Source organism: Tachypleus tridentatus, chromosome 2, assembly GCF_004210375.1.
Source record: "Tachypleus tridentatus isolate NWPU-2018 chromosome 2, ASM421037v1, whole genome shotgun sequence".
Classification (NCBI taxonomy): Eukaryota; Metazoa; Arthropoda; class Merostomata; order Xiphosura; family Limulidae; genus Tachypleus; species Tachypleus tridentatus.
In genome coordinates this window covers 127897097-127924314 of record NC_134826.1, presented here as the reverse complement: position 1 = coordinate 127924314, position 27218 = coordinate 127897097, and the positions used below count along the sequence as shown (strand labels likewise).

Genomic DNA, 27218 nt, shown 5'->3' with positions numbered 1-27218 from the left:
TTTGTTGAGGATTAGTGGATGACACAAGTTCTTTCAGAGGTTTTTGCTATCAAATTTTTCCCCACCTCCTGTTTCTTTTCCTCCTCCTCAAGATCTTTTGACATACCAGTGTATGTCAGAGTTTGTTCAAGATTTACTTTTGCAACAGGCTATTGAATTGATTTACTATTCACTGTGGGGTTTCTGTTCACATTTTTTTGTGATCCCCAAGAAAACTGGGGATTGGAGGTAGGTCATTAATTTATCATGCCTCAATCACTTCATTGCACTCTATAAGTTCACTATGTAGTCCCCTCTCAGCATGAGATGAGCATTTTCCCAGTGTTGTTGTGGATTACCAAAATGTACAACTCCAATGGCTATTTTCACATCTCAATCACACCTCAATCTCAACCTTTCTTTGATTTGTTCATCTCACAGTGGTTTACCAATTTTGAGCACTGCTTTTTGGAGTTAGCTCCATATGTGTTATGTTGTGTTGTTTAATTCTTTGCTTGTCATATTCATATGCTGGGGATGTGATTTCATCATTATATAGACAATTGGCTTCTTTAACTCAATCTGAGCAGGAAAAGTAAGTCCTTTAACCTGCCCAATATATAGTGCATTTGAGGGTCATCAACACTAACATCAGTTGCACTATACCTTCTCCTTTATGTCTATATTCCATGGTAATTTTAGTTCACTGTGTCCTCTCAAGTTTGGTAACTTAATGCTCACAAAGTTCTGTCACTTTTGGTCATGTGGTCCTCCATGACTGCATTGGTCCATTTGTTTCACACATGTATGAGTTCTTTGCAGTATACACTTCATGAAAAATGGAACCTTGCCTATTTTCCTTCTTCCTTCTCTGAGAGATGATATGCAGTGGTGGCTGCAATGGTGAACCATAAAGATATCCTTCTGAATGTGATCACTTACATTCAGTAAAGAGTAGCATTGTGGTGTTCTTCTGATGTGGATGGGATTTCGTCCTTCAGTCAAGTGCTCCACCTACATGCAGTGGGTACATGCTGTATGCTATTGAATATGTTAATTTTGCTCACTCTAGCCAGTTTGCCATAATAGTATCAGGTGCTTCTTTATTTCTTGGGGGCATGACATATTCTTCAGTTGATATAGGAGCTTGCATACATCTTAGGCTTTTTATCAGACCCTAACATAGACTTTTTTTTCTAATTATTGTCTGTGAGGATGTGGTTTTTAGGTCCTCTTTTTTTTTTTTTTTTTAGTCTAAATTTGAAGATAATCTTTCCAGTGCAGAAGTGGATCTATCTTGGCATTCAGCATCCTTAATTACTTTTCTTTTCAAATATGTTACCTTTCTTCAGTTTACCTTTTTATTTGATTATTCTTTAGTTTCTCTTCATTGTCAGTCCATTCACAATATTATGTTTTTTCTGTGATGGTCAGTCCCACTATCTGCTGGTGAAAGGATAGCTCAAGAATTTTTGGTGAAAATTTTCAAACAGATTTCTTTTTGTGACCATTTGACATGGTTGCTGAGTGCTTTTGCTGTGATATATGAATTAAAAACATCAGTGTTACGTATAAGAATCAGCACTAAGCCATTTGTTCCTGAGATCACACCAATATGCATTTTTAAATATTGTAGTTTACAAGGCTTAAAATTATTTAAACTTATTTTTTTTTGCATTGAGAGATGGTTTTGAAATCTGATTTTTGTTCTCTATATTTAATTTGATTTAACTCATTCCATACTGCCCCCTGATGATTTTAAGTATACTGAAATTAGCAATCTTCTCATCAGGAATTTCTCCTATTGCTATCAGATTTGTGCCTTTCTTTCTTATAGAATGGTAATACATCTTGAACATTGATTTTTATTGTTTCTTCAAATGTATTTAAACAAGGTACAAGTTTCACTGCATCAAGCACAGTAAGTTCCAGTGTGTGTGTGTGTGTGTGTGAGTGAGAGAGAGAGAGAGAGAGCTGTACAATGTATAACTGTATATAGTACACAATTTTTCTTGCACATAGTTGTATCTATTTTCTGTTTCATCAGTTTGCCCAACTTTCTTTTGTCACACAATCTGATTCATTCCTATACAATTAAATGCTAAATACATCTGTTTGTTTAAAATTTTTTCTTTTGACCAAAGACAACTTTCTTTCAAATTATAATAACAACAGTTTTTTTTTAACCACCTCCCTCTTGATGTTCTGACAGAGGTAATTTATTTCCAACTTCACTGCTGCTTGTAAAATACTACTTCAAATAATCCATATTTCACTATTTGCACTGAATAAAGGCTCACCAGTATTGAATGTTGAAAACAGTTTGAGGATATATCGTGAGGAAAACAGTGAAATAGCATGCAAGTTAATGGCAAAAGGTACATGTGTGATGCTACAAAAATCATTTTTGCACTACAGATGAAAAATGCTGAATATTTTAAATGTAATTAGTTATTATGTTTTAATTGAATGATCTGTACCTGTAGTCTGGGTTGAGAAACAATAGTTTAGTACATAATATTATGTTGTTTTAGTGGTATGATAGTTGCAGTTAAAAATGGGACTTTTATCAGTCTAAGAGCAAAAAGGGAAAAGTTATCCTATAGATATTTTGGCTATTTCTGTCAATTGGGCAGTGATTATGTGAGTTGTGAAAGTCATCAGTGTTTTAATTTTCAGACATTAAATGTTAGCATGGGAGTTTTTTACCTTTTTGGTTAACAAATTTGGAAATGTTGCTCACCTCATCATAGGACAGATATTACCTTGCACTACTTCTGAAAAGTTTTTGCACATGTATCAAGCCTTAACTGCAACTCCTATTTTTGCATCTATTAATGTGTACTGTGCCAGTCTATGATACAGTCTCTTTTAGATTGTAAAGATAACATCTATTATATCCAGTACTCCTTCATTTGCACAATCTGTATAATACAGACTTATTATTCATTAGTATCCTTTGGTTTCCCGTAATTTATCTACCATTACCTTAATGAGGTGGCTTCTCAAATTGATTCCCATTGCTTCTGCTGGGTTATTTGCTGTGAGTCATGCCTTACTAGATTTGTCATATTTCTTTGTCATTAGCTACCCACTTAAATTGCCCTCTGGAAGATGTAGTGTGAGCTGGTATATAGACATTTTCCAATTTTTTTGTCTCTCATTAATTAGATGGCTGCTCCCTGTAGCTGTTTTGACCACATTTACTAAATTTTAACAACGGGTGAGTAATTTCTCCACTATATGATCTCTTTTTCTTTCTTGGGTCCCCTTACTTTTTCATTGCGTTTCCACTCTGTGGTAAGTGATGCCTAGACAGAAGTGCTTTTATCATTCTAATCCTGTACTAGCAACCACTTGTGCAATGCTTACTATAGTTTGCAACAAGCTCTGTAGAAATAAGGTGTTCCATAAGACCATCTAGGCACTTACTGGATGGTATCATATTTTCAAGGACTGCCACTTATGGACTATCAGGGGATTGGTTTGCTTTTAAGACTTCAGGGAACTTTGTCACCTTATGCACTGTTTCTTTGGACTCTCCAACACACATTACTCCCTAGATTTTACTGATTGTGCTAGAGAGTCCTTATCACACACTGTTTCCAAATGCTGGAGTTGTGGACAGAAGTTTTTTCCCTTCAATGTTTGAGTGAGTTTCCTCTGCTTGTGGAGAAGAGGGTAAAGTTGGGGGCCCTTCTGCCTGAGTCCCTGAAGGTTTTTGCCAAATGTCAGTAGTAGGAGCACCAGCTTACATGAGAGTTTACTTAATACTGCTTCAGATTTGATGTAAAGCTATCAATTGGTGATGCTTGGCCCTTTTTGTTTTATCAGAATCAGCTTAGTATATTTTTCAAAGAAGTAGGTCCAGTACCTTCTCGTACTTTTGAACACAAAGCAGTCCCATTTTGGGCACTTGATTGACCACAGTGTTCCACATTCTCTGTAATTCCAGGGACGAGTGGAATTCTCCTTGCCTGCTTGGTTGGGGAGTGAGGATGAATGCTTATAATTCCAGATGAGTTCTGTTACTTTGGTAAAGCATTCACAATCCCATTATTCTGAGCCTGCGGTGTTGCCATTTAAACTTCTTCAGGTTGAGAAGAAAGTTTGTCTGCTTTGCTGTTGTGTACTTTCTCACCATGATCCTGGTGATTTGGAATGGTTCACCCCATAGCTACAGGTTGGGATCTGATCACATGTATATCTATATCTAACATTGTGGTCATGTTGCTCTAGCCACCAACATGGGATATATTTACCAAGATACCTTAATTCCAACTCCCAGTAGTGGAAGCTTGGCTATGTGGTTGAGGCTAACCTATAGTGATAATCAGTCATGTACTATTCCACCCTTGATGCAAGAACTATGCTCTGGATGAAGAGCATACCTGTTTTGGATGTAATGCAGTTCCTCAACTCAAATGACATTATCTTGGTAAACCCTTGATCTATGCAGATACTTTCTGTATGGATAATGCCCTCACCAACCTCTCCACCTTTTCAGTGTGAGATTCTAGCTTTTGTATCAGCGGCTGGTATGTTTTGGAAGTTAACATTTTTGTAAATTGAAAATTTATATCAAATAATACTTAATTAGGAAAATGTTAGCTTCTGTGCACAACTTCCCACAAATGTTTAAAACTGTGAGGGGGGTCATACTAAAACACATACGTCATTCAAGTGAATAATGTAATCAACCTAAAATATGGCTTTAAAATTAGTACATCATCAAGCTCATGTGTTTTCCATAGCTTGGTTCTTGTTTTATGACATAAACTTACATTTCTGGAATCAGTGTTTATCAGTAATGCTTTAATAATAATGTACACAAGGATTTAGTGCAATAGATGAGGCCTCAGTGTTTGTTATCACAAGGTTTTAAAAGCAGTTTCAACTATCAGATTTGGTTATTTGCATTGTGTGTGTGTGTGCTTTCAATCTACAGCTGGTGTAAAATAAATATATATAATTAAGTATATGCATTACTTATATAATGCATATATATATACTACTAAAATATGGGCTTGAACACTGTAACCTGCCTAATAAGCTGTTGCATTAGTATGAAATGGCTTTTGACAAACACAGAAGAATTATTGATTTTATCATCTTTCTGTTTAAGGGAAGTAAAAAATAAGTAGTTTTTATGAAATCTTGGGTATTATTACATTAGTTTGGGTCTAATATTGATAATCAATCTTAATATAAGAATTCAGATAGGAATTTATTGTTCATATACTTCTGCATGTTTTTAATTTAATGAGATACATCACTGAATTTGTATGTGTAAGAATGGCTGATGTTTATGCAGTATTTTAATAGTAATGATACAGTGTGGTAGACACGGTTATACGTTTTAATGACTAGGGCGTATCCAGTATGCTGGCATGTTTTTATACATGTATTTGGAAGATTCTGAGAAATGACACTCTTGGGGTTTAGTTTAGTAATGATGCATATGGCATGGGTTTTTACTTCTCTTGAGCACATATTGAACACAGTTATACACATCTGTATTAAACTGCAAATATACTGTTATCCACAGCTGTTTAGATATATAGATAATCTTATAAAGTACAATCCTAAATAAAACACTTCAGTATTTAGGGGAATATGAGTCTAATTTATTTCACCATGTAGTGACCTAAATTAATTTATGTGTGTGAATAACATTACAACAGGTCATCAGATTCATTATTTGATATATAGTAGGTCAATAGTTTAATAATTGTATATATACATTAAAGATTTATTTATTTTTCTTATCTTGCTTATCTATGCCACAGATTCTCTTTTCATTGCCACTGCTGAAACATTAAAACATAAGTCTTACACACACACACACACACACACACAATATACTGTCATTAAACAGTTGATCTGTATAATATTGAATAATAAATTCAATGAAATGATATAATATTATTCAGATGCATAAATTAAATTAGGCTACTATGTGGTGAAGTAAAATGGAATCGCAACATGTAATATTATGTGCACTTCACTACTATAAGAGGTTTAATCGTATTTCTTTGGCTTGCTAACCTAAGCAGTGCTGATGAGCCTTGAACAGCCAAAATTGCAGTCCACAGCAGAGGATATGGCCAATCAAAGAATATATTAGGTCTCTATGTCACAGATTCTGTTTTCAATTTCATTTCTTATGAAAAAGAAATATTTACCATACATATACAATTATTAAATAGTTCGTCTGCTGTATAATGTCAAACAATGAGTTTGACGAAATTGCATAACGTTATTCACATTCTTGAATTAAATTAGATTCCTATGTGGTGAAGAAAAATGGATTAAAAATGCAAACTAACGTGGCAGGGGTTTAGTTTAGAGAGAGAGAAATCAGAAGAATTCTCTCTCCAACTGGGGTGTTCAGGAACGTTGTGGTTCCTCTTCGTCCCCTTTGTGGAAGGTTAATGAATTTAGCTCTTTTTTTTTATAATTTTTAAACTCTTTTTGGGTGAAGGAGTGAAGTTGGTCATACTTAATACTATCCATGAACAAGGCAAAGGTAGCACTGGAGAAAACGGCCAGATCCCGTCCCGAAAGGCAGATGTCATAGTAAATGTGAACATACACATAAATGACCCAATTCATGGCATGGCAATAAAGTTGCCTTGGCTGGGATCTAAAGATCCAATGCCTAAGTTTTTGCTGTGGGGGGGAAACGGGAGCATCCCGAGAAAAACCCACTTTCATTGGACAGGCGCCGAAAGTTTTACCTGTCCTGTGCCCGAAACCTGAAAAAGAAAATGCATGAATTTTGCCCTTTAAGTGTTTTGTTGTGCGATTTGTGATTCTTGAAATATGTTGTATGGTGAAATAAATTTGATTGGTGCACTAGTTAATTTGTAGAGTGATGCTGTTAGTTTGTTTCTGTGTTCTGCTTTTAAATTGTGTTTGTGTGACATTTCTGTTTGTCTATTTCTTAGTGTTGGTAAGTTGCTGATTTGATGTATATAATTTACTGGAGTGAATGATGGTAGACTGAATGCAGATCTTAGTATTTTGTTTTGTTGAACTTGGATTTTCTGGAGTGTGTTGTTTGACATATTATATGTGACTTGACATCCATACTTTATTAGTGGACGGATGTACGCCTTGTATATTTGGATAATGGATTCAACACTCCATAGATATTATTTATACTTTGCAGTTATAACAGGTCTAATGGTAATTCTTTGTTTTGTTGACTCAATCTGTGCTTCAATAGGCAAAACTGCAGTCCACAGCAAATGGTATGGCCAATCAAAAAATACATTAGGTTTTTGTATCACAGATTCTTTTCTCGCTTTCATCTCTGGTGAAAAAGAGAAGAAATCAGTAACGTACATACAACTTCATTGTCTATTTTTCTAAGTAAACAAACTGAATTTCTCCACTATTAAGTGGCACCAAACTATTTTTATTTATGCTTATGCAGTCTGCAGTTTCCTATTAGTATTTTCTAAACTGATAATTATATAGAAAATAAATATTCTTGAGCTTGTACATATAAAGTAAAATAGTGGAACTGTGTGCGTAATCTGATACGTAATGTAATCATAAGAACTGTTCACTGGTATTTTTCTTTCTTTGTTATTGGACTGCATGGCTGTTTCCTAGTCAGGGCGGGTTGAGAAATACTTTCAGTTTCTTCAGGTAGTAAGTCAAGAAAAAACAAGTTCTTTTTCTGATGCATTTTCTGTAACAGAATTGGAAAGTGAGATGCTTTTAACTTTAATATCATGAGTGAACAAAAGTAAATTTCTAAAAGAACTTGACCCGTGAGAGTATACAAGTAGAAAAATACGAGGTGATCAAAATTTATCATTCCTGTTTAAAATTTAATATTTAAATAACTAAAGAAATTCACAGTTTTCAACATCTTGTAGTGAAACTATTTTTTATTCTCATGTTTTTTATCACTCCAGCGAGTAATATTACCCTGTACAATGGCAACAATGCAAGAAAAGTTCAGTACAATGGATTAGTCAGGGTGGGTCAATATTGTGGACTCCATGTTTACCAAGCCTTCTTTTTGGGGGAACATGTTGAGGGCATCGTATATCACAGAATCAAAGACCAGGATAAAGTGGGTTACCACCACTGTAACAACCTACAGCAGCAAAGATGAACTGAAATTGAATATTGGTTAGACACATTGAGAGACATTAATGGTGTATACATAGAAGCATACTGACATATCAATAAAAACTGTTTGAGTTGCACTATAAGATATTGAAAACTGTTTGGCTGTATTTCTGTAGTTATTAAATTTTAAAATTGGGAAGATAATTTTGGGCCATCCTGTACATGTACATACGAAACTACAATAAACTTGCTCAGTCATAAAGCACTCTAGTCTGAAGTTGTTTTTTTTAATTGTATTAATATGGTTTTAAGCTTCTATAGTAATTGTAGTAAAAATATAAACTGCTCAAAGGCCATGTCATTGCATTCAAAATTTTGTCAAACTGCTATTTTTATGCATTTATGTCATTAAATTTGGTATCAAATTGTAGATTATAATCCAAATTTTCATATTATATATTATTTAATTTCTTAATTCTAAAGTAAATATTTAAAAAAATACACTTCAACATCAATTTCTGTGTGCCACATGGAATGTTGAATACAGCACTGGTTCATATTAGATGGTTGTGATGTCAAACTCCAAAGTGTTTAGTTTTATATGAATTAGGAACTCAGGTTATTGATATTTGAATGCTAGAATATAAAATCCGAAACCTCCTGTCTTTTCTGTATGCTAATATGGATATATACTGAATTAAACATGGTCGCCACATTCACCTCTTGCGATTTATGGAAAAAATCCCATATGTTCACTTAATTCTATATAACATAAGTATAACTAATCAAAAGCTCATAGTGTCACACAAGTGGTTTTCTCAGGCATTTTCAAGTATAACAGCATCCTCTTTTTCTTTCAAGACAAATTTTTTTAGTGGAAAGTTGAGTCTTTATCCTGTTTGAAATTTCATATTTTTTTAGACCCAAAGTTACTAAATTATAATGTAATTCTATGATATCAACATAGTAATTTGCAATTTTTTAAATTATTCAAATGTATATATAAAACCAAAACAAAATTTTGTTTTACATCCTCCATATGCTAAGTTTCTTAAAGCTTAGCAACCTACAGCAAGCAGCAACCATGTGCAAATGTCATAACTAGAAGAGATAATTGTTTACTTTATTTCTCTATTTACTGTTCTGTGTTTTAATAAAAAAGTTTAAAAACTTATTTGTAAACTATAATAATGTGTATACATACAGAAGATAACTGAAATATGGTTGTATTTTACAAAATACTAGTACACTGAAGCACAGCCAAAGCAGGTCACTTTGTAAAAGTCAGATTTTTATTCTTGGAAAAGGTAATATGAATGCACATGCATCAAGTCATTGTAACTTCTATTAAGTTGGTGACAAATGACTGAAAGGTCAATATAGTAAAAATAATAAATTTATAAAAGTCTATAATGTTATCACTTTTGAGCTATTTACATTAAACATTTGTGTTTTTTAGTTATAATGTGTAGTCAATCTGGAAAGAAAAATGCATAATTTATATTTATTTTGCTGTGGTAATTACAAGATTGGTCAAATCTACTGAACGTGTACAGAGATTCCAATTCTATAGTGAAAATAACAGATAAAATGTAAAGTTTTTCATTAAAAAAACATTTTATAATTATCTTGAAGTTGTATAAATTTCACATTTGAAATTTGAAAATTTTCAGAAGCATAAAAGTATTTTTAATCCTAAAATGAAAACTACTCTGCATATTACCTAGTGACCATTCTGAAAGAAAACATTTTTCAAGAAAATTTATAGTAACAAAATTCTTAATACTTAATTCAAAAACCTGATATTTTGTGTATGAAAGTCTTGTAATGATTATCAATAACCTGCAAAAATTTGTAAAGGTATGCATATATTATCAAAAATTACAGTATAATTACTCTTGTGAATACTTTTGTGGTTATGAGCTGGGTGGATTATACTCAACCTGGAAGGAAAGGGTTAATGCATTTGTTTTATTATCTGTTTTGAGAGAAACACAGAATGAATATAAGCTCCTTAAATGTGTGTCAAGGATTATTCTAGACCATACTAGGTAAAATAATTTCAAGATAGAGAGATCATAATTATGAGTGATATATTGCAAACAGTTTCCTCTTTTGGATGTGGGGTTAATGGAAACATTTATTCTCATGAATATAAAAAGATTTTTGAACATACCAGATGATAGCTTTAGGTTACAACTAGAACTGATGTATGTTTTGTTTTGTGCTTGTAATGAAAACAATAACTGGAATAGGAACTACAAATGCCTTATTTTGTGTTCTTTCACATATTTTGGAAAAAAAAAAATTTAAAGGAGCAAATGGTGTAAATTCAAGATAAGCATTTTGTTTTAATGCATATTGCTGTGTTGATTAGTGTGTGAGCAAACTGTGATGAAATTTTAATGATCTAAGAAAGTGTTTCCTAAATTTATAGGTTTAATGCAGGGGCATAGATCCTGAGGGGATGGGGGTATACATCCCCTCCTTCATTTTAGGTGGGGGGTATGGTGCATATAATCATCCCCCCCCCTATAGTTTGGTTTGTTAAATTGTTTTATTGCATCACAGGCCTACAAATTGTGTGTTTGTTCTTGTTATTCTCATGTTCTTACCAATCGAATTACATAATTAGGCCTAGATGTAGGCTTTTTCAGCAGCTGAAATGTATATCTTTAATATAGGTGTGCTTCTAAGCTTTTCGATCGAAACGATAGTTTGTAATATCAGTCAGTAGGCCTAAGTATACATGCAAGTATCGTGGCAACAAGATTACTCTGTGACTGCATGTTTACAGCTTTCAGGTTCATGTAATCGGAGATTACCAATTTGCAAATTGAATAGTTCACATAAGTGGCTGCAAAAATCATCCCCCCACCCATCAGATGTAAAAAATCTACGCCCCTGGTTTAATGTAAGGAAGAATTGCCACCTAATGGACATCATCTGGTAGACAAAATAACAAACAGAAATATAATTGCATTTATAAGCTTATAACATACAGTTTTAAATCTACTTTTATCATTGTCTTCATTGTTTGTGTTCTTGGATTCTTTGTTTAGATTCTAGTAAACACTGAATTTTGCCATTTCTGATATTTTTCAGACAATCTTGTAGTTATGCAGAATATTGTGAGTTATGTTGTTTTCAAATGCTTCACGTGGATACAGTTAGTAAATGTTTTATTTTCTGTAGTAATTTCAAAGATCAGGGAAGCTGTAAATGTTCGTGCTTTCATGTTAATGTTAGTAAGTGTTAATGGACAAAATGTGCACACTTAAAATTATGCTGTGTACTGAAACATAATAAACTTGCATTATTTATTGAAGTTGAGAAAGATTACTGTTTAGAGCAATATCTTTAGTGAGGTACTTTGTTGCATAACAGTTGAAGTGTTCACTGACAGGTGTTGTTGCTGTGTGGTGGCTTTGTCATGATGGCTAACAGATTACAAATTTTGTGATTTAAATCAATTTTTTCTTAACATGGAAATGTGTTACATTTTACAGCTGGAGGTGTTGGTAAAAGTGCCTTGACAATTCAACTCATACAAAATCAGTGAGTATCTTTACAATGAAGAAAAATGTATTTTTAAGCCTTAATTTTTACATTATTTTATATATGTCTATATATATTTTATATTGTCTATATATATAATGTGAGTAATGTGTTTTAAGGTGTTCATTTTTATTTACTTATTTTACAAGTATTGCTAGATGTACTTTATATCTCCAAACTTACAGAAAGAAGATTTTGTTGTTTTATACCCATTTTTTCTTGATTTCTATTTCATGGGAAATTTTGTGTATTTAACACTATACACACTACATAAAACAAAAGTTTATTTTTAGTATAATGAATATATACAAATGTAAGATGACTTGATTTTTGTTGGCTTTATTTTTATAAACAGCTTTACTTGAAAGAAGTAATAGTTGTCTTAACAGTCTAAGATTATGCCAGTGATGGCAGATAGTTTGTTATCACACCTGACCATTTATACATTTAAATTGTAAACTTAAGTAGACATAATTTAGGCAGTGGAAAGATCTGGAAATATAAAAGGCTGCACTTGATGTTGAAACATAATTTTTGAGGTTTGGTTAAAGATTAGAGAGTTTTGCTGTATATTTTATAATTACTTTGGTATAGATGCTTGAAATATGAAATGTTTTAGAAACTTTTAAGTTTCAAATGAATATTTTATAACATTCATGCACATACTGTGCATGTTTTTAGCTGAAGCATGTCTGTAAGAATGGATGTGTACACTGAATTTTTTGTAATTAAAATGCTTATAGTTATTATTATTACCAATGATGTTTTTTAAATTTAAAACAAATAAGGATGAAATTTTTATTTTAAAAAGTGAACTGAAGTATTTGTAAATAAAAAGGAAATCTTATTTTAAACTTTCATTAAGGATTGTTATATTATTCTTTCTAGCTTTGTTGATGAATATGATCCTACAATAGGTAAGATAACATTTTTATATTTAATGTTGTTACTCTTAAAATTACTTCTAACAGAGAAAAGAATTAGTTCTATTCATCATTGATATATCTTATATGTGTCTGAGATCACAAACTAGATTGATAATTAACAGAAATAACAGATTTTTAAAATTTTAGTCTAAAATTGGAATCAATACAGTTTATATCCTTGACATGTTGTATAATTGATTTTAAAAATCAAAGGAAAAATTAATTTAGCCATCTATTGTTAATTGATAATACACATGATTGTAGATTAAAAGGAAATACCATAGTATTTTTTGCAATGAAACACAATAAGAATTACACTTTGGTTTTGAGATAAAACCAGTTTTTAACATAGGTTATCAGGTTTTATGAATTTTGATTTATGTGCTTCATTCTACGGGGTATTGTGAGTATTATGAAAGTATGGAATATAAATGAGTATGGTAATATTTTGTGAAAGCAAAAATATTTAAAATTTATACTATTTACACAAATAAAATAAACCATTATCATTTTAGTTCATGAAAATTATATATCAGTAAACTTATTTTTAACTAAATTAACTTATATTAATAATAAATCATGAAAAGATAAAATTAAGAATATGCTTTATTTTGTAATATATATTTGTATGACATAATTTACTGATATTTTGAAAGTGTCAAAAAATTATTCAAAAGTTTACAAAGATAAAGAATACTGAAATCAGCCTGCATCAGTTGGACTTGTTCAATAACTAACAGTTTCAAGAGTTTGTGACAATTTTGTTGACTTGTGTTGATGTAAGAAATTTTAAACTCGTATTAAAAATTTTAAATATATACCTCAAACATTTTTTTTTTTCCAAGCTGTTTGACAAGTAATATATCATTAAAGACTTGTAAGCTCTCGTGTAAAACTGTATGGTTGGCTAATAAATACAATCTCTGTTAATATACAGTAGCATTTTTACTAAAGACATCAACCCATCAAAGAAATTATGGTTCTTTTGTTATGGTTATTCTGTTAAAATTTGTTTTTTAAGTGTTAGTTTCCTAAGTAGAGGAGTAAGATTCTATATAATGTTTGATAAAAAAAAAAATGCTATTTTTACATTTTCATGACTGATGTCTCCCTTGTTTATAATTTTTGCTGTTCAAAATAAGGCTTTATGGATGAAAACTATCTGGCAGAGAAACTGAATAACAGAATAGGATTAAAAAAAGAGATAAAGTCATTTGGTGTCTCATAATGTCACCATTAACTTTATTGCAGTTTATTTCAAACTAAGAAATGTTAACTTGGAACTTTAATACTTAAGGTTATTTATGTATCAACCATTTTTTGTATCTACCAAAATGCAAAATACATTGCACAGGAGTTTATATTACACTATGCAACACAAATTTTGTTCCTGGATAGCATGCGTTATTTCTTAATTGCTTATGTTGTAAAAATACAGAAAATGGTCAGTATTCCTTTCAAGCTTTGCTTTAGTGGCTTGGATAATGAAATTTAGAAATTAACCTATTTTCTATGTAAAAATGGGCAAATTTGCACATTTTCATTTACATGAGATCTGATTAAAACAACATATAAATCAAAATTTACATGTATTTATACTAAAGTTACACAAAATGTTTAGAAGTAAGTGAGTAGTTTCTCAAGATTTGCGACTGTAATGTAAATCATTTTCACGTATCAGCCCCCAAATATAGTCTCCCATCATGTTTTCATTATATGCTCCCAGGTCACAAAAGCAAAGTTTGAAGAGAAAAATAGGTCTTTTCCATTTACTTTAAGCATAAGCATTTGGGAAATAACACTTTCTGTCCAGGAACAAGAAAAAGTAAAAATTTTGTTACATAGTGTTATTATTGTTGTAACACAACTCAGTGCTGAAACTTTGTGTGCTCTTTCACTGAAAAAGTTACATACACCCAGTGATTTATCATATTTAGAATAAACGTTTAATTATATTTTCACAGTTGAAATTGCTCTAGCACTTATATAGATACGTATGATTGTACATATATCCTATGTTTTATAGAGGATTCCTATAGAAAACAAGTGGTTATAGATGGTGAAACATGTCTACTAGATATCTTAGATACTGCTGGTCAAGAAGAATATAGGTAACTGATGTTTTTAGTGTGCTAGAAATTGAATGTTAAATGTTTGTTTTACAATTTGAGGTTATAATTGCTGGTTATTTGTGTTTTATTTTTGTATTATACCTATTTTTTTGCAAATTCCTTTGCTTATTTTCAGATGTTACATATATGATTTAGATTTATTTTATGTTTATTCTCATAGAATAAACTTTTATCAATTGCAATTAATTCTTGCGTGTGACATTGGTTTACAAAAGAAATCTTGTGCTGAAGTGTTTTTGGGACTGTGGTGAGTAAAGTTTTGGTCATACATCGAAGTGCTCAGATTGATTTGATGTAGTGTTAAAAAGTGAAAATTATGGAATAGTGTCTAAATTTCCCTTTAAGTGTTAGCAGGATTAATACATTGAGGTTTGTTTTGCTATATTATTATGTATTAGTGAAATCTAATAGAGAATTCATTGTCTAAAACCCTAAATAGAGTACAGCTATTAAATATTAAATGACAGTAACATATGCTTATTGGCTCTGTTTCTGTCTGTAATGTAGTTGTTATTAACATTTGCTGCATTGGATGGGTTGTAGTCATTTGTATATTTTATTTTGTGTTTGTATATGTTTTTTAAATTTGTTACTGTGCATAGGAGTAATGTATTTTAGTTTTTCTTTAAAAAGATATTTTAAATAAATCACTTTATTTTTATGTTTATTGTGTACGTCCAAGGATTTGGTACATATACTGATAATTAATTATTTTTTATTTACTCACTGTCTTGAGCTATCTAACATCTAGCTATTTGAGGACTGGTTTGTTCTAAATATCATAACATGATTCTTTGTTAAATTTGGTAAATTAAAATTAAAATTGAATGTTAATAAAAAAAATGTTATACAAAATTTTTTTCTAAAATTTGTTTAAAATTTTCTATAAAAGTTCAGTTTAAGTTTTAATGCCATAACAACATTATGAGTTGCACAGACTTAGTTGTATTGACTAGGTTAATGCAGTAAGTGCCTAAGTTTAAGAACTACTATCAGCATCATCAAATCATGCTAACAACTTTGTTAATCCAGCTAAAAGTAAAGCTACAATAGAAAAAAATTATTAAATTTTAATAGGTTAATGCTTCATTTCAGCTCACAAGACAATTTGTAATTTCACGAATTCATGATTTGACAAAATTTGGTGTTGCTGTTTTCTATTTCAACATTGGTTGAGTTGTCACTGTAGTCATAAAGGATGGATGGTACTTGTATTTAATTAATATCTTAGATTTCTCTTGAACCTGTAAGTATTATTTATGGTAACTGTAAATCAGATGAGGAAGAAAATTCTGGAAAAGTGGCAGATGTTTTGAATTTTGTGTGTAAAAACAATTGTGAGAGTTATAATTATTTTGGCTGTACATCTCATAAATGTTGTTTTTTAAATTTTTTTTTCCTTTTTCATTTCAGTGCAATGAGAGATCAATATATGCGAACTGGAGAAGGTTTCCTCCTAGTTTTTGCAGTCAATAATGCAAAGTCATTTGAAGATATCAGTATGTATCGTGAACAGGTGAGCATAGTTTGTTACATAAGCAAACTTACATGAATGGGTTTCATCCATTGGTAAGTAGCATGAATAAAGTAAATTTAGTTTGTTACATTAGGAAATAACATGAACAGGTCTGATGCATTGATAACCAGCATAAGTAGGAGATCATAGTTAGTTACATAATTTATATAGCAGGATAGAAATTAACTTGATTACTTAATACAATCAATTATCTATTAGCATCAACTATGTTGATTAGTAAAAGTTGTAATGTTGTCAGTTAATTGGATTAGTGTCACAATAATAAACTAGAGTGTCTGATTATTAATTCTTTCAATTTTTTTTCTAACTATCCAGTAGTCAGAATTATGGTTAAACTGGTTAATATTATGAAAATAATCAAATAAATGAAATTAATATTTACAGTTATTGTTGTTTTAGGTTATTCCAACAGTCCAGTAATTGAAATGTTAACATTATGATTTTTGTTATTATTTCTGATCAATTCTAATTTGTTCAGATGCATTTCACAACTCGCAAAAATAACAAATTAATCAAAATTAGGATTTTTGCATACTACTATTTTCAAGTATTCATTTTATCATAGTAATTGAAATATTGCCATTATATTTGTTTGTCATTAAGCACAGAACTACACAATTTATTGTATGTGCATTGCATGTTTTGGGCATCAAAACCCAATTTTTATAATTATAAATTTTTTCTGTGATCATCTAATTGAAAAATAATGGCTGTTTTTTCCTGCCCATTTCTTAAGAATAATCAGTTAGTTGAATGTAATCAGTTAATGAATGCACCTATTATTATTATTAATCAATAGTCAATTTTCACTATTCAACCGTGAATCAAAGTGTATACTTGAAAGATAAATGAAAGAGGTACCCTGTTTCTTAAATTTTTTTATTGTTTAATAAGAATTGTCATCAAAAGGCCTTTTGTAGTGAAGAACAGACACATATATTTTGCTTAATTTTCTTATTTCACTCACAGTTTTAATGGCATGTTCATATAACTTAAGGAAAGCAGGCAGACATGATGGAATACAATAAAAATGTCTGAAGGCTTTTGACACTGCTGTGAAATTATAAATTTAAGTAAAAATATTTGACATGTTAAATAAATAAGTGGTAAAATATCAAATTTATTTTTTTTATATTACAGATAAAACGTGTCAAAGATGCAGATGACGTACCTATGGTTTGTAAGTAAAAGTCCTAACCTATATTTTGATATTTAGACATGAAGAGGGTATCTCATGTTTTTATTGTTATTCTAATGATCATTCAGAGAAGTTAGGATTGTTACAGGATACGTAGCCTGTTATTTCATTGAAGGATATTGAAATTTTAGCCTCAACCAAATATTAAAGCATGAGGTAGAGCAGTTCATCCTTAAAAGCAAAAATAAAATGTCAAGTGGCTGAACAGGATATTACGAAATTTAACTAGAATTATAACATCGGTAAGACTAAAACTGATAATGTTTTCTATGATCACAATCTTTGAAAAGTAAGTAAAAATGTTACCAATGAAGCAATAAGTGTGTTTGTCTCTACAGAAGTAACGGTAAAATTTATGTATCAAAACTCTGTTCACAGCAAACTAATTAAAGTCATTTTGTGATTTAATGTTTTTTATAATTTTTACGGATTTGTTGGTGGTCATTGAAGAAATAAGGTATTTTAATAGTATTCAGGTGAAAGAAGCATGTACGTGTTCCTTATTCGTTTAATGTCTTCTATGAGTATTTTGCATTTTGGTGTGACATTTTGATACTGTAGTTGTTTATTTGTACAGTGTTCAGTCCCAAAATGTTCAATAAAATTTATAATGTGTCTCAAATATCTTAATAGTAAAAATAACATTTAGGTTTTTTTAAAATTGGTAGTAGGTCCATGTCTGTAACACAGAATGTAATTTATTTTTATTGTTTAAATGTGTCAAATGGTATAAGTAGTTGGATAGTTATTATCTATATTATCATATCATAAAAAAAGACCATCTTTTAACAATAATAATTGATTTACACACACACACACACACAAAATAAATGTATGTATTAAATGAAGGGCTTGCAAGGTTGTATTGCGGTAATTATTATTATGGAAATAAACTAACATTATGTGTCAAATAACAACAACAAACTAAGTAAATTCATAAAATTTCAACATTTAGCCAGTGTTAAGCACACACATTTGGAATGATTTAGTGCAGTCAGTTATGCGAGTACAAAAAATTCTTTGAATAGTTAAATACATGTCTGTGCACAGAAAAAAGTATACAAGTTATTTGTTATTGAAATTCATTGGTTGTATCAGTAAGAAAAAAATGGCTGTGAAGGTGTGGGCTAGTCATTTTTCTTTAAGCAAAAATGGTGGAACAGAACATAGCACTAACATTTTTTTTTACTTAAAGCTGAGACCAGTTTGATCCACCTCATTTAGAGAAGACAATGATTATTGTTGCAAAAATGACAGTGCAGAACCTGCATTGGATTAATCCTTGTGGAGAGAGAGATATATTTCAGGAGTTGTTGTGACCTATTGAGCCAGAATAATTTGTGCCAACATGTAAACCCTAACTGCTAAACATGAATAAATAAAAGATTATTTTGCTGTTCATGAAAAATTGGAAGCTGCAGAACGAATGGAAATTACAACTGATCCATGGACTGCATTATATATTGATTCCTATGTGACTGTTACATGCCTTTTTTACTAGTGAATGGAAACTACAAAGTGCTGTGTTGCACATTTACACTGACTAGAAGGCATACTGAAAAGAACCTTGCACATTTGCTTAGCATAGCTACTGAAGCATGAGATATTAAAAATAATGTTCTTGTTAGCATTCATGACATTGCTACTAATATAGTTTTAGAAAGAACTGAATTTCTCAACTGGGAATTGAATTTTTTTTTTTTGTATACACTCTCACCTTATTATTAATGATGGCTTCAAAGCTCATAGTATCAATCGAATCATAAGAACTGCAAGCCATTCTGTGGCACAAGTTTGTCACAGTACGGTTGCTGGTAAGGTTAATTAACACTCCTACGAAAAGACGTTTCTAGTCCTGATTTCTCCAAGCCCGTTCCCCTGGCTGTGGTTTTGCTATATAGTAGATAGGGACAGTGGGAATCTCGTTAATCCATTCATTAATGGATTTAAATGGCAATTTCATTTAAATACAAAATTATTAGCCTAATATTAACAACCTTTCAAGTTGCTTTGGGGCCTATTAGGCCCCACTTTTCATAGGAGTGTTAAGCAAAACAGCAATGGTAGAACCTTTCTGAAAATTGCGTTGTGCAATATTGTTGAGAATGTTGGAAGTCTATTGATGATATATTTTATCATCTACAGGAACAAGGATGGGTTATTCATGTTTTATTATCTGACAGAAATTTTCACAAAATTGAATGATGCATACACACTTCAGCTAACTGATAGCAACTGTTAGATAACTGAGATGTCTCTACCAGTTTTACAGACTTTGAAATGTGCAACAACTTTTCTTTCTGGAAAAGAGTTTGAGAAATGTGTCTAGTAAATCCAACAAGGTTGTGTAGTTCAATACTGCAGTTACATCACTTAAAAGACAAATGACAATGTCAAGTTTAGAACCACCTGGAAAAGTAGTGATTACAATATTTCTAGACCCATGGCATAAACATTTAAGATGTTTTGACCAAGGGTGTGGGTGGCTGTAAGAACAAAGCTGGGCAAACTTGTTTCAAGTATACCAAAGAACAAATACATTTATAAAGCACCATCTCTGGTTAGCAATACTTCTACTGAACACAGAAATGGAACAGAAAAGTATTGCTGCTGCACAAAACATGATGGCTGTTATATTATATTACATTACATTACTTGGGGAGAATTATTATGAAGGAACATTAGCATATTATGAATTTAATCCATACTTTACCAGTAAGTCGTACATTTCACTAGGTTAGGATGTGCTTCTAAGGTGGAAGATAAGAAATTGTTTCAAGAGGTTTGGAGTATCAGCAAAGGTATTTTTGTGCATTCCTGCAACTTGTGCCCCTGCAGGGAATTGTAGAATGTTTTTAACTGCAGGATTTATAGTTAATAGGCTAGACAGACATCTCCTGCTTGAACATGTGGATATGTTGATATTCCTAAACAAGATGATATAAACCAGTTAGTGATGTAAGAAACATTGAAATATTTTTATACTTCATCATGAACAGCATGTTTTTTATATTTTGTAATACTAACAGTAAAGGAGTAGTTTACTCTATATTTTCATAAGTGAATTTTGGATTTTTCTTAAGAAAAGAGAAACAACTACTTGGAGTTAAAAACAATTAAGGCTAAGGATAAACATGTTTATATTTTTCATTCAAACGAGCAACAGTCATAAGTGGATATCTAAATTGAAATGGCTATAAAATGGACAAAATGGATTTTTAGATTATATGTTTACTTTGCAAAGAAACATTCAGCACTTTATTGGCATTTGGGATTTTTTCTACTTTTGAATGTATTATAATACAATTTCTACAAGTACAACCAGATGTGCTGATTGTTTTGAATCATTTAAATACAGCTGAAGGAATAAACCATTTGACTTGGATATGGTGTTAGTATTTAATGACTAGTTATATTTGCTAGTTGTTAATGTCAAATTATTATGCTATCAGGTTGTAGTAGGATTATATGCATATACATTTTATTCCTCTGAGCATAATAGCAGGGACTAACCTTTGATTAATTAAATACACAAAAGTGTTTGTCCTTGTGTATTGAAATAGCAAACTATTTAAAGTACCCATCACTAGTATGTACACATGTCATGATATTATGTGATTGCTACTGTATGTCATTGTTTTCTATCTAGTTGAAGTAGATTGTTAACATGGTATTAGATAAATGTACCACAAAATAACAGTACTATGAAAGGGGCTACTTCATTTTTATCGGCACAACTGTTCAGAGAAAAACAAAATCAACAGCCAATACAAGGTGTTCTTCTGAACTGCTGAGACAAGTTTTACTAAATGTACTAAATAGTTAAGTACAGCATTTTATGTAAATATAAGTAACACATGTCAAAATGGCATTGAATATCAAACAGCTCATCCAATCAAATGTAAAGTTACAATATAAACTAAAAGAAATTTATCCAGTTTTTGTTTCAGTAAGAAATGTTTTGATATTGTCTTTTGGTTCAAAAATAAGACACTTTTTGAAGAGTGACTGGATATAACTTTTTAGTTGAAACATGAAAAATATTATAAGATAAAGTTTACATTCACTACTGTTGAAACAAGAAGTTTATATGGAAAGAAGTTTTGACACCCTACTTTATTGTGTATTTACTTGCCATGAAATAATACTAATTGCTTACAAATGTTGAAGCATTAGGTAGATCAATGCTTCACTAGAAAAAAAAGTGTCAGGTTGTTGAAGAAGATAATGTAAAAATTGAAATTATGAAATTATTTTAGATATGGTTGTGAAATCAATAGATAAATTAACACCTTGCAAAGTAGCATTTTTTTTATCAGAATTGTTTAACACTGTATTGGTTTTGATCTTATTTAGTGGTAGGAAATAAGTGTGACCTCCCAACAAGAGCAGTAGACATGAAACAGGCAGCAGAAGTAGCAAAAAATTATGGAATTCCCTTTATAGAAACTTCAGCTAAAACAAGAATGGGAGTGGATGATGCATTTTACACCTTGGTACGAGAAATACGTAAAGATGTAAGTGATAACTGAAACACATTTTGTAATGATTCTTTTAATGTTTGTTCAAACATTAATATTTGCAGTGTGTACTTATTAAAGTACTTAAACATTTGGTGTTGCTTTTGAATAGTTTGTCTAAGCTTCTTTTGTTTCTTGTTTGAACTCTGTTTCATGCTTTAGAATGTAGTACGTTTGGAGTTTTACTGGGGAGCATTTATAATAATCCCAAATCTTAGCATCTCACTTTTTTGTGCTTCTCAGTTTTTATAGTTCGTTATACATGTTCCATCTATTAAATTTGCTGTATCTCTTTGGCGATAAGTCTGGAGAAACTTTATATCTGTTTTTTCTCTTGAAATTAAGAGAATGTAGTTGGTATATCAAGAGGAATTTAAAGGTTTATGTAGAGTATGTATGGGCACAGTGTGACCCATTAGTTGGGTTGCTGAACTATTGATGTGTGGATGCATCATTTGGGGGAGAATATTACAACTCCACATTTTAGAGCCATTGGTAAAATCCCGCTATTTTGTTAGACAAAACTAGGCCATGATTTTATTGTGGGTATCCTGAATTTTCCTGGAATGAGAATTGCAAAATTTTTGCTCTAGGCATTTTCTCTTGTCTACTTTATCTACCCTTCCTTCAAGAAGTACAAAGTTTAATATAAATTACTCATTATAACATTGTCATTGCTTGGGCAAAGCATAATTTTTGTAGTCTTATTTGGTTACATAACATCAAATTGAAAATCAGACCCCTCTTACCATGCCCACCTATCACATTTTTTTGAAACAGGCAGTAGTCCTCCCTGACATTCAGTAATTCCAAAGCCAAGGTTTCACTATGTTAAATGAGATAGTATATTACACTTTTTGTTCTGTACAGAGAATTGTCAGTTTCACTTTCAGTTGAAGCTTTATTCCCAGTGGAAACACATCAAGAAGAGTAGCTGAATTTCCAACAGCTTTTGTAGCATAGTTACAAAGCCAGAAAATTGTAACAATTATGGGATGTATTTTGTTTTTTGCTTGTTATTATTCTGTGCTCTTTAGAGCATAATTTAATAAAATAATTATTTTGTGCAGCAATACCATTAGTGTTAAAAAAAACAACAAAAAAACAGGGTTAAGTTGTCATCAACAATTGACAGAAAAAAATCCAGATAAGTACTTATTTTATGTGTATTCCTTACCTATTATAACTTTTTAGGTTAGTTGAGGTTAGAATGGGTAAAATAAATAATAATATAACAAAATTTTCTCAAAGTAAATTAGTGAGAAAATTTTGTGCACTGTAATTTAATAGCATAACATGAGCCACAAACTTGCCAAGTGATTTAAAAATTATTATGATGCAAATAGTAGCAAAACATGGTTCAAAGAGGAATAAAATAATAAAACTTAAGTATAAATAAATGTATACTTTTATGAGTTTAAAGCTATTTAGAATAAATAAATTTAGTTTCATGTTACAATTTGAAGCCATTCTAGTAAAAAAAAGGGTAAATGTATCTTGATTTTATTTTTAGTGATTATGAAGTGTTTGAAGCAATTTAAACTTTTATTAAAATGAAGATTTATGGAATTGTGAAACATTTTAGTTTTCATTTATTAAAAAAAAAAAATCCAGAGAGAACGAAAAGGAAAAGATAAGAAAAAGCACAGAGATAAAATTGGAAAGAAAAGGTGTACTATTCTATAAATGGTAAGAAGATATTCATTTTTTATTCTTTGAAATCTTTAACTGACAAAAATTTACTTAGGTACTTACTTTCAGGTATTTTTCACTGTTGTTAAAAGGTGCATTCATTTTATTAGGATGTAGTAATTGTGGCTTTTGTTAATTAAATTAGCAAGATTAGGAAAAATTTTCAACATTAATTTTTGGTTCATTCTCAGTTTGTGCAAGAATCGAGTACTACTAGTATGTGTTGAATGCATTTAAATTGATGTAGAAGCTTTTATTAAAATAAAATTAATAAAAGTGACTGAAATGTAAAATATTTCCTCAGAGTGCACCTTAACTACTGATATAAAATCTACTTGATTTATCAAAATGGATACCAGATGATTAACAAGAAAATAGAAAGAATGATCTTGACATAAATAAATTAATTTTAAATCAGCTTTTCAGTCTAAAATCGAACAAGGCTACTGTGTAAGAAAGTACGCATTGATTTATTTTTAAAACTAGAAGTAAAAAGTTTTACTTATTCTTGTAAAATGCTGTAAGAAATTATATTAAATACCAGTGGATGGTCTAATAAATCATCTTATTGTTTGTAAGTGATTGAGGGAAGTACTGAGTTATGAATTAAATATATGAACATTATAATAAGAGTTAGGTGTAGAAAATAAGTTTTTGCTTTTTACACCATGAAGTTTTGTATACGCAGTTTTCTGGTTAATTGCTTTATGTGTAAACATAGTTAATGATTTTGTTTTTGTTGTAGATATTTTATTAATATGGTGAGAAACATATTAATGTTATTTATTCCTTTTAATTTTTCAGTATAGATTTCCAAAGCAAGTAATTTTTTTACAACCGTAATCTTCAGCCATCTTTGCAAGAAGTTTGTTGTTTGTGATACTTTACAACTGTGTTTGTGTGCTTAGTAGCAGAAAAAAAAAGTTCAGTTTTCATTTATGAATTTGAAAATCAATATGTTACAAAAAGTGGAAGAAATAATAATCTTCTTTTTTCTTTTCTAATTTTTAGATTAAATTAATTCTTGGCATTATGTGGCTGTGATTTTCAACTTTTATCTTCTTCTTAATGCTTGTTAACTGATGTTATTTCAATTTTTGTCTTTTTTGCTGATATTGACCTTGCCTGGGGCACATCCCAGTTAGTGATTTTAATCAGTTTAGTGGTAACCAGCTACAGTGAACACAACCTATACCAACTTTGGTCTTTCAGAAGTGTCTGCAACAGGAAGTGAAAAATATTAGAAGTAAAAGTGGCAGTTAAGAATTTTTTTTTTCATTTTTACTCAGTTTATTTGGAAGAAGGTACAAAGGAGTTTAGGTAAATCAGTTTGGTTGGAAGCAACAATTATCATGAACTTGTCCAAAAGAGGCAAGATACACTGACCAGTTGTAATTTCTAAGGTTAATCTTGCCATTCCTTGCTCCTGAGATGGTCTAACTGAACATTTAACAATTAATGTTGACTGTTGAAGTGATGGAACTAAAGAAATAATTATTTCAGAGGATGACTCAATATTGATTACTCTTGAACTATGGTGCAGCTTCATTGCAGGAATCTTGTAAAGAATTACAATGTTACATTTTTTTTTAATATTAGTTTATGAGATAGAGAAAGAGTTTCAATAATGAATGTCTTTTTATTTACCTTGTAGTTGAATTCTTTTGACTGTGACTTTAAAAATGGATATAATTTTGTATTTTAGATTAATTTGATATGTCTTTTTTGTGGTTAGACAGATAATTTTGTAGCTTTTGATATTGTGTTTATAACTTTAAAAGTTGGTAAATAAAGCTGATTTAATTGTGTTTGTTACAAAATTTTAGGAGTTTTGTCTTGGTACCTGTTTCATGGTCATATAATCTCATTGTATTATTATCTTATTTATAAAGTTGTATGAAACATTCTTTTTTTTTCTGATAATTCTTAACTAAAATCATGATGAGTAATAGTTACATTTAACCTAATTTTATATTATGTCAAGTTTTCAGTACTGCCTAAATGAAATGGATTAATTACACATATACTAACCTAAGAAACTTTTGTTACAGGTAGAATAATAAAAAAGGGCCCCCTGTAAGCAGTGTTCTGTGTATTTGTAATATGTTGATAATTATAAAAAAAAGCAACAAAACACTTTTGTTAATATTATATAATTACATGTGTAGTACATTCACACCTTTGTAAAACCACAAGTATTTTAAAAACAATTTATTTGTGCTACTTATGTTTTAAAAGTTGATTTATGTGATTAGATGCATGTGAAACTCTTAAAATACTTAAAAGGTGACATGGTGTAAGATTTCTTGTGGTTTAAGAAAGTTTAGCATTTGTATACAATATTAAAAAACCAAAATTACAGGAGTCTTTTTTCAGGTTTCTCTATTTTATTGACAGTTATAAATCAAAGGTTTTGTTATATAATATGTTTTAGATATGAAGTATTGAGAAATAGTTGTGTTAATATTCTTACAACTTGTATTACCATTCATAATTTTTGCCAAAAAAGTGTAAAAGTAATCGTGGTAGTATAATATTTTTAACAATAGTACTGCATTTTATGACACACATTATTTTGAGTTCCTTTTGTGTTGCATGTACTTAAAAGTACAAAAATGGGTACCAACCAGTATTTAACATCATATTTGGTTCTTAATGCTAATGTTTATATCTGAATTTTGAAACCGAAACTTACTGACCTTGTATCACTGCTACTATTAAACTAAACTTTTTACATTTGTTTTTAGTTTTTATTAAAATGCTTCTTGTTTTCTTTCATATAAGGAAAAGGGTAATAACAAACTTTGAATATAGAATCTGTTAACTTGTAAAAATGTTAATGTTAAAAATGTTATTAGTTTGTCATATGTCAAAGCTCATGGAGTAACATCATGGTATAAAACTCAGAAAAATTACTTATACTAGAATGTTTAATATCATAATACATGGTGAATTTTTACAATTGATTATGTTTATTAATGCATCAAAACAAAGATTTTTATAAAATTGGAATACTTCGTAATCCCTTCTGTTTTGTGACTTTTTTAGTTGTAGCACAGTGACTCGTAGAAAGACTTGACTTTTTGTTTGAAGGACAAACTTGTAGCTCCATCATCTCATGACTGATTTGAGACCTAATTACAGTTTACAATCAGTAGGTTAACAAAACCTTTCAATTGATTTATTTGACATGTCCAAGGTCTTGTAGATTAATTTACACTAATCCTGCCAAAAAGAATTTATAGTTGAGGGTAAGTAAGTGGATATTCTGATGAACAATAAAATTTAATCAGGTTTATAAGTGATCCATACTTGATAATGATAGCATGCAAAAATGTAGCTAAAAAAAGAAAAAAATGTATTGTAGATTAATTTACTGTAATTCTGCCAACAAGAATTTCAAGTGCTGTGGCTGTTCAGAATTCCCTTTTGTTCATTTTTGGAAATGAGATTTTAAAAAGGCTGAGTTTTTTTATTTTGCATTTTGGTAACCTGCACTTTTATATTATTGAAACAAAAGCTGTTTCATAATCTGTTGTTATATTTCTGAACTAAATGTACTCAGTAAATAAATGTTATACATCT

The 27218-nt window shown here is 30.4% G+C and overlaps 1 protein-coding gene across 1 annotated transcript in view; it reads left to right on the top strand.

The window, feature by feature from the left end:
* Nucleotides 1-27218, top strand: part of LOC143245073 (GTPase KRas-like) — a 32844-nt gene extending 5626 nt beyond the window's left edge. Inside the window, exons 2-9 of the mRNA XM_076490891.1 lie at nucleotides 11580-11628; nucleotides 12517-12545; nucleotides 14581-14665; nucleotides 16100-16202; nucleotides 17364-17403; nucleotides 21778-21938; nucleotides 23556-23630; nucleotides 24438-27218. Coding sequence (XP_076347006.1) covers nucleotides 11580-11628; nucleotides 12517-12545; nucleotides 14581-14665; nucleotides 16100-16202; nucleotides 17364-17403; nucleotides 21778-21938; nucleotides 23556-23627 — 539 coding nt within the window. The 3' untranslated portion in view covers nucleotides 23628-23630; nucleotides 24438-27218. The remainder of the gene's footprint in view (nucleotides 1-11579; nucleotides 11629-12516; nucleotides 12546-14580; nucleotides 14666-16099; nucleotides 16203-17363; nucleotides 17404-21777; nucleotides 21939-23555; nucleotides 23631-24437) is intronic.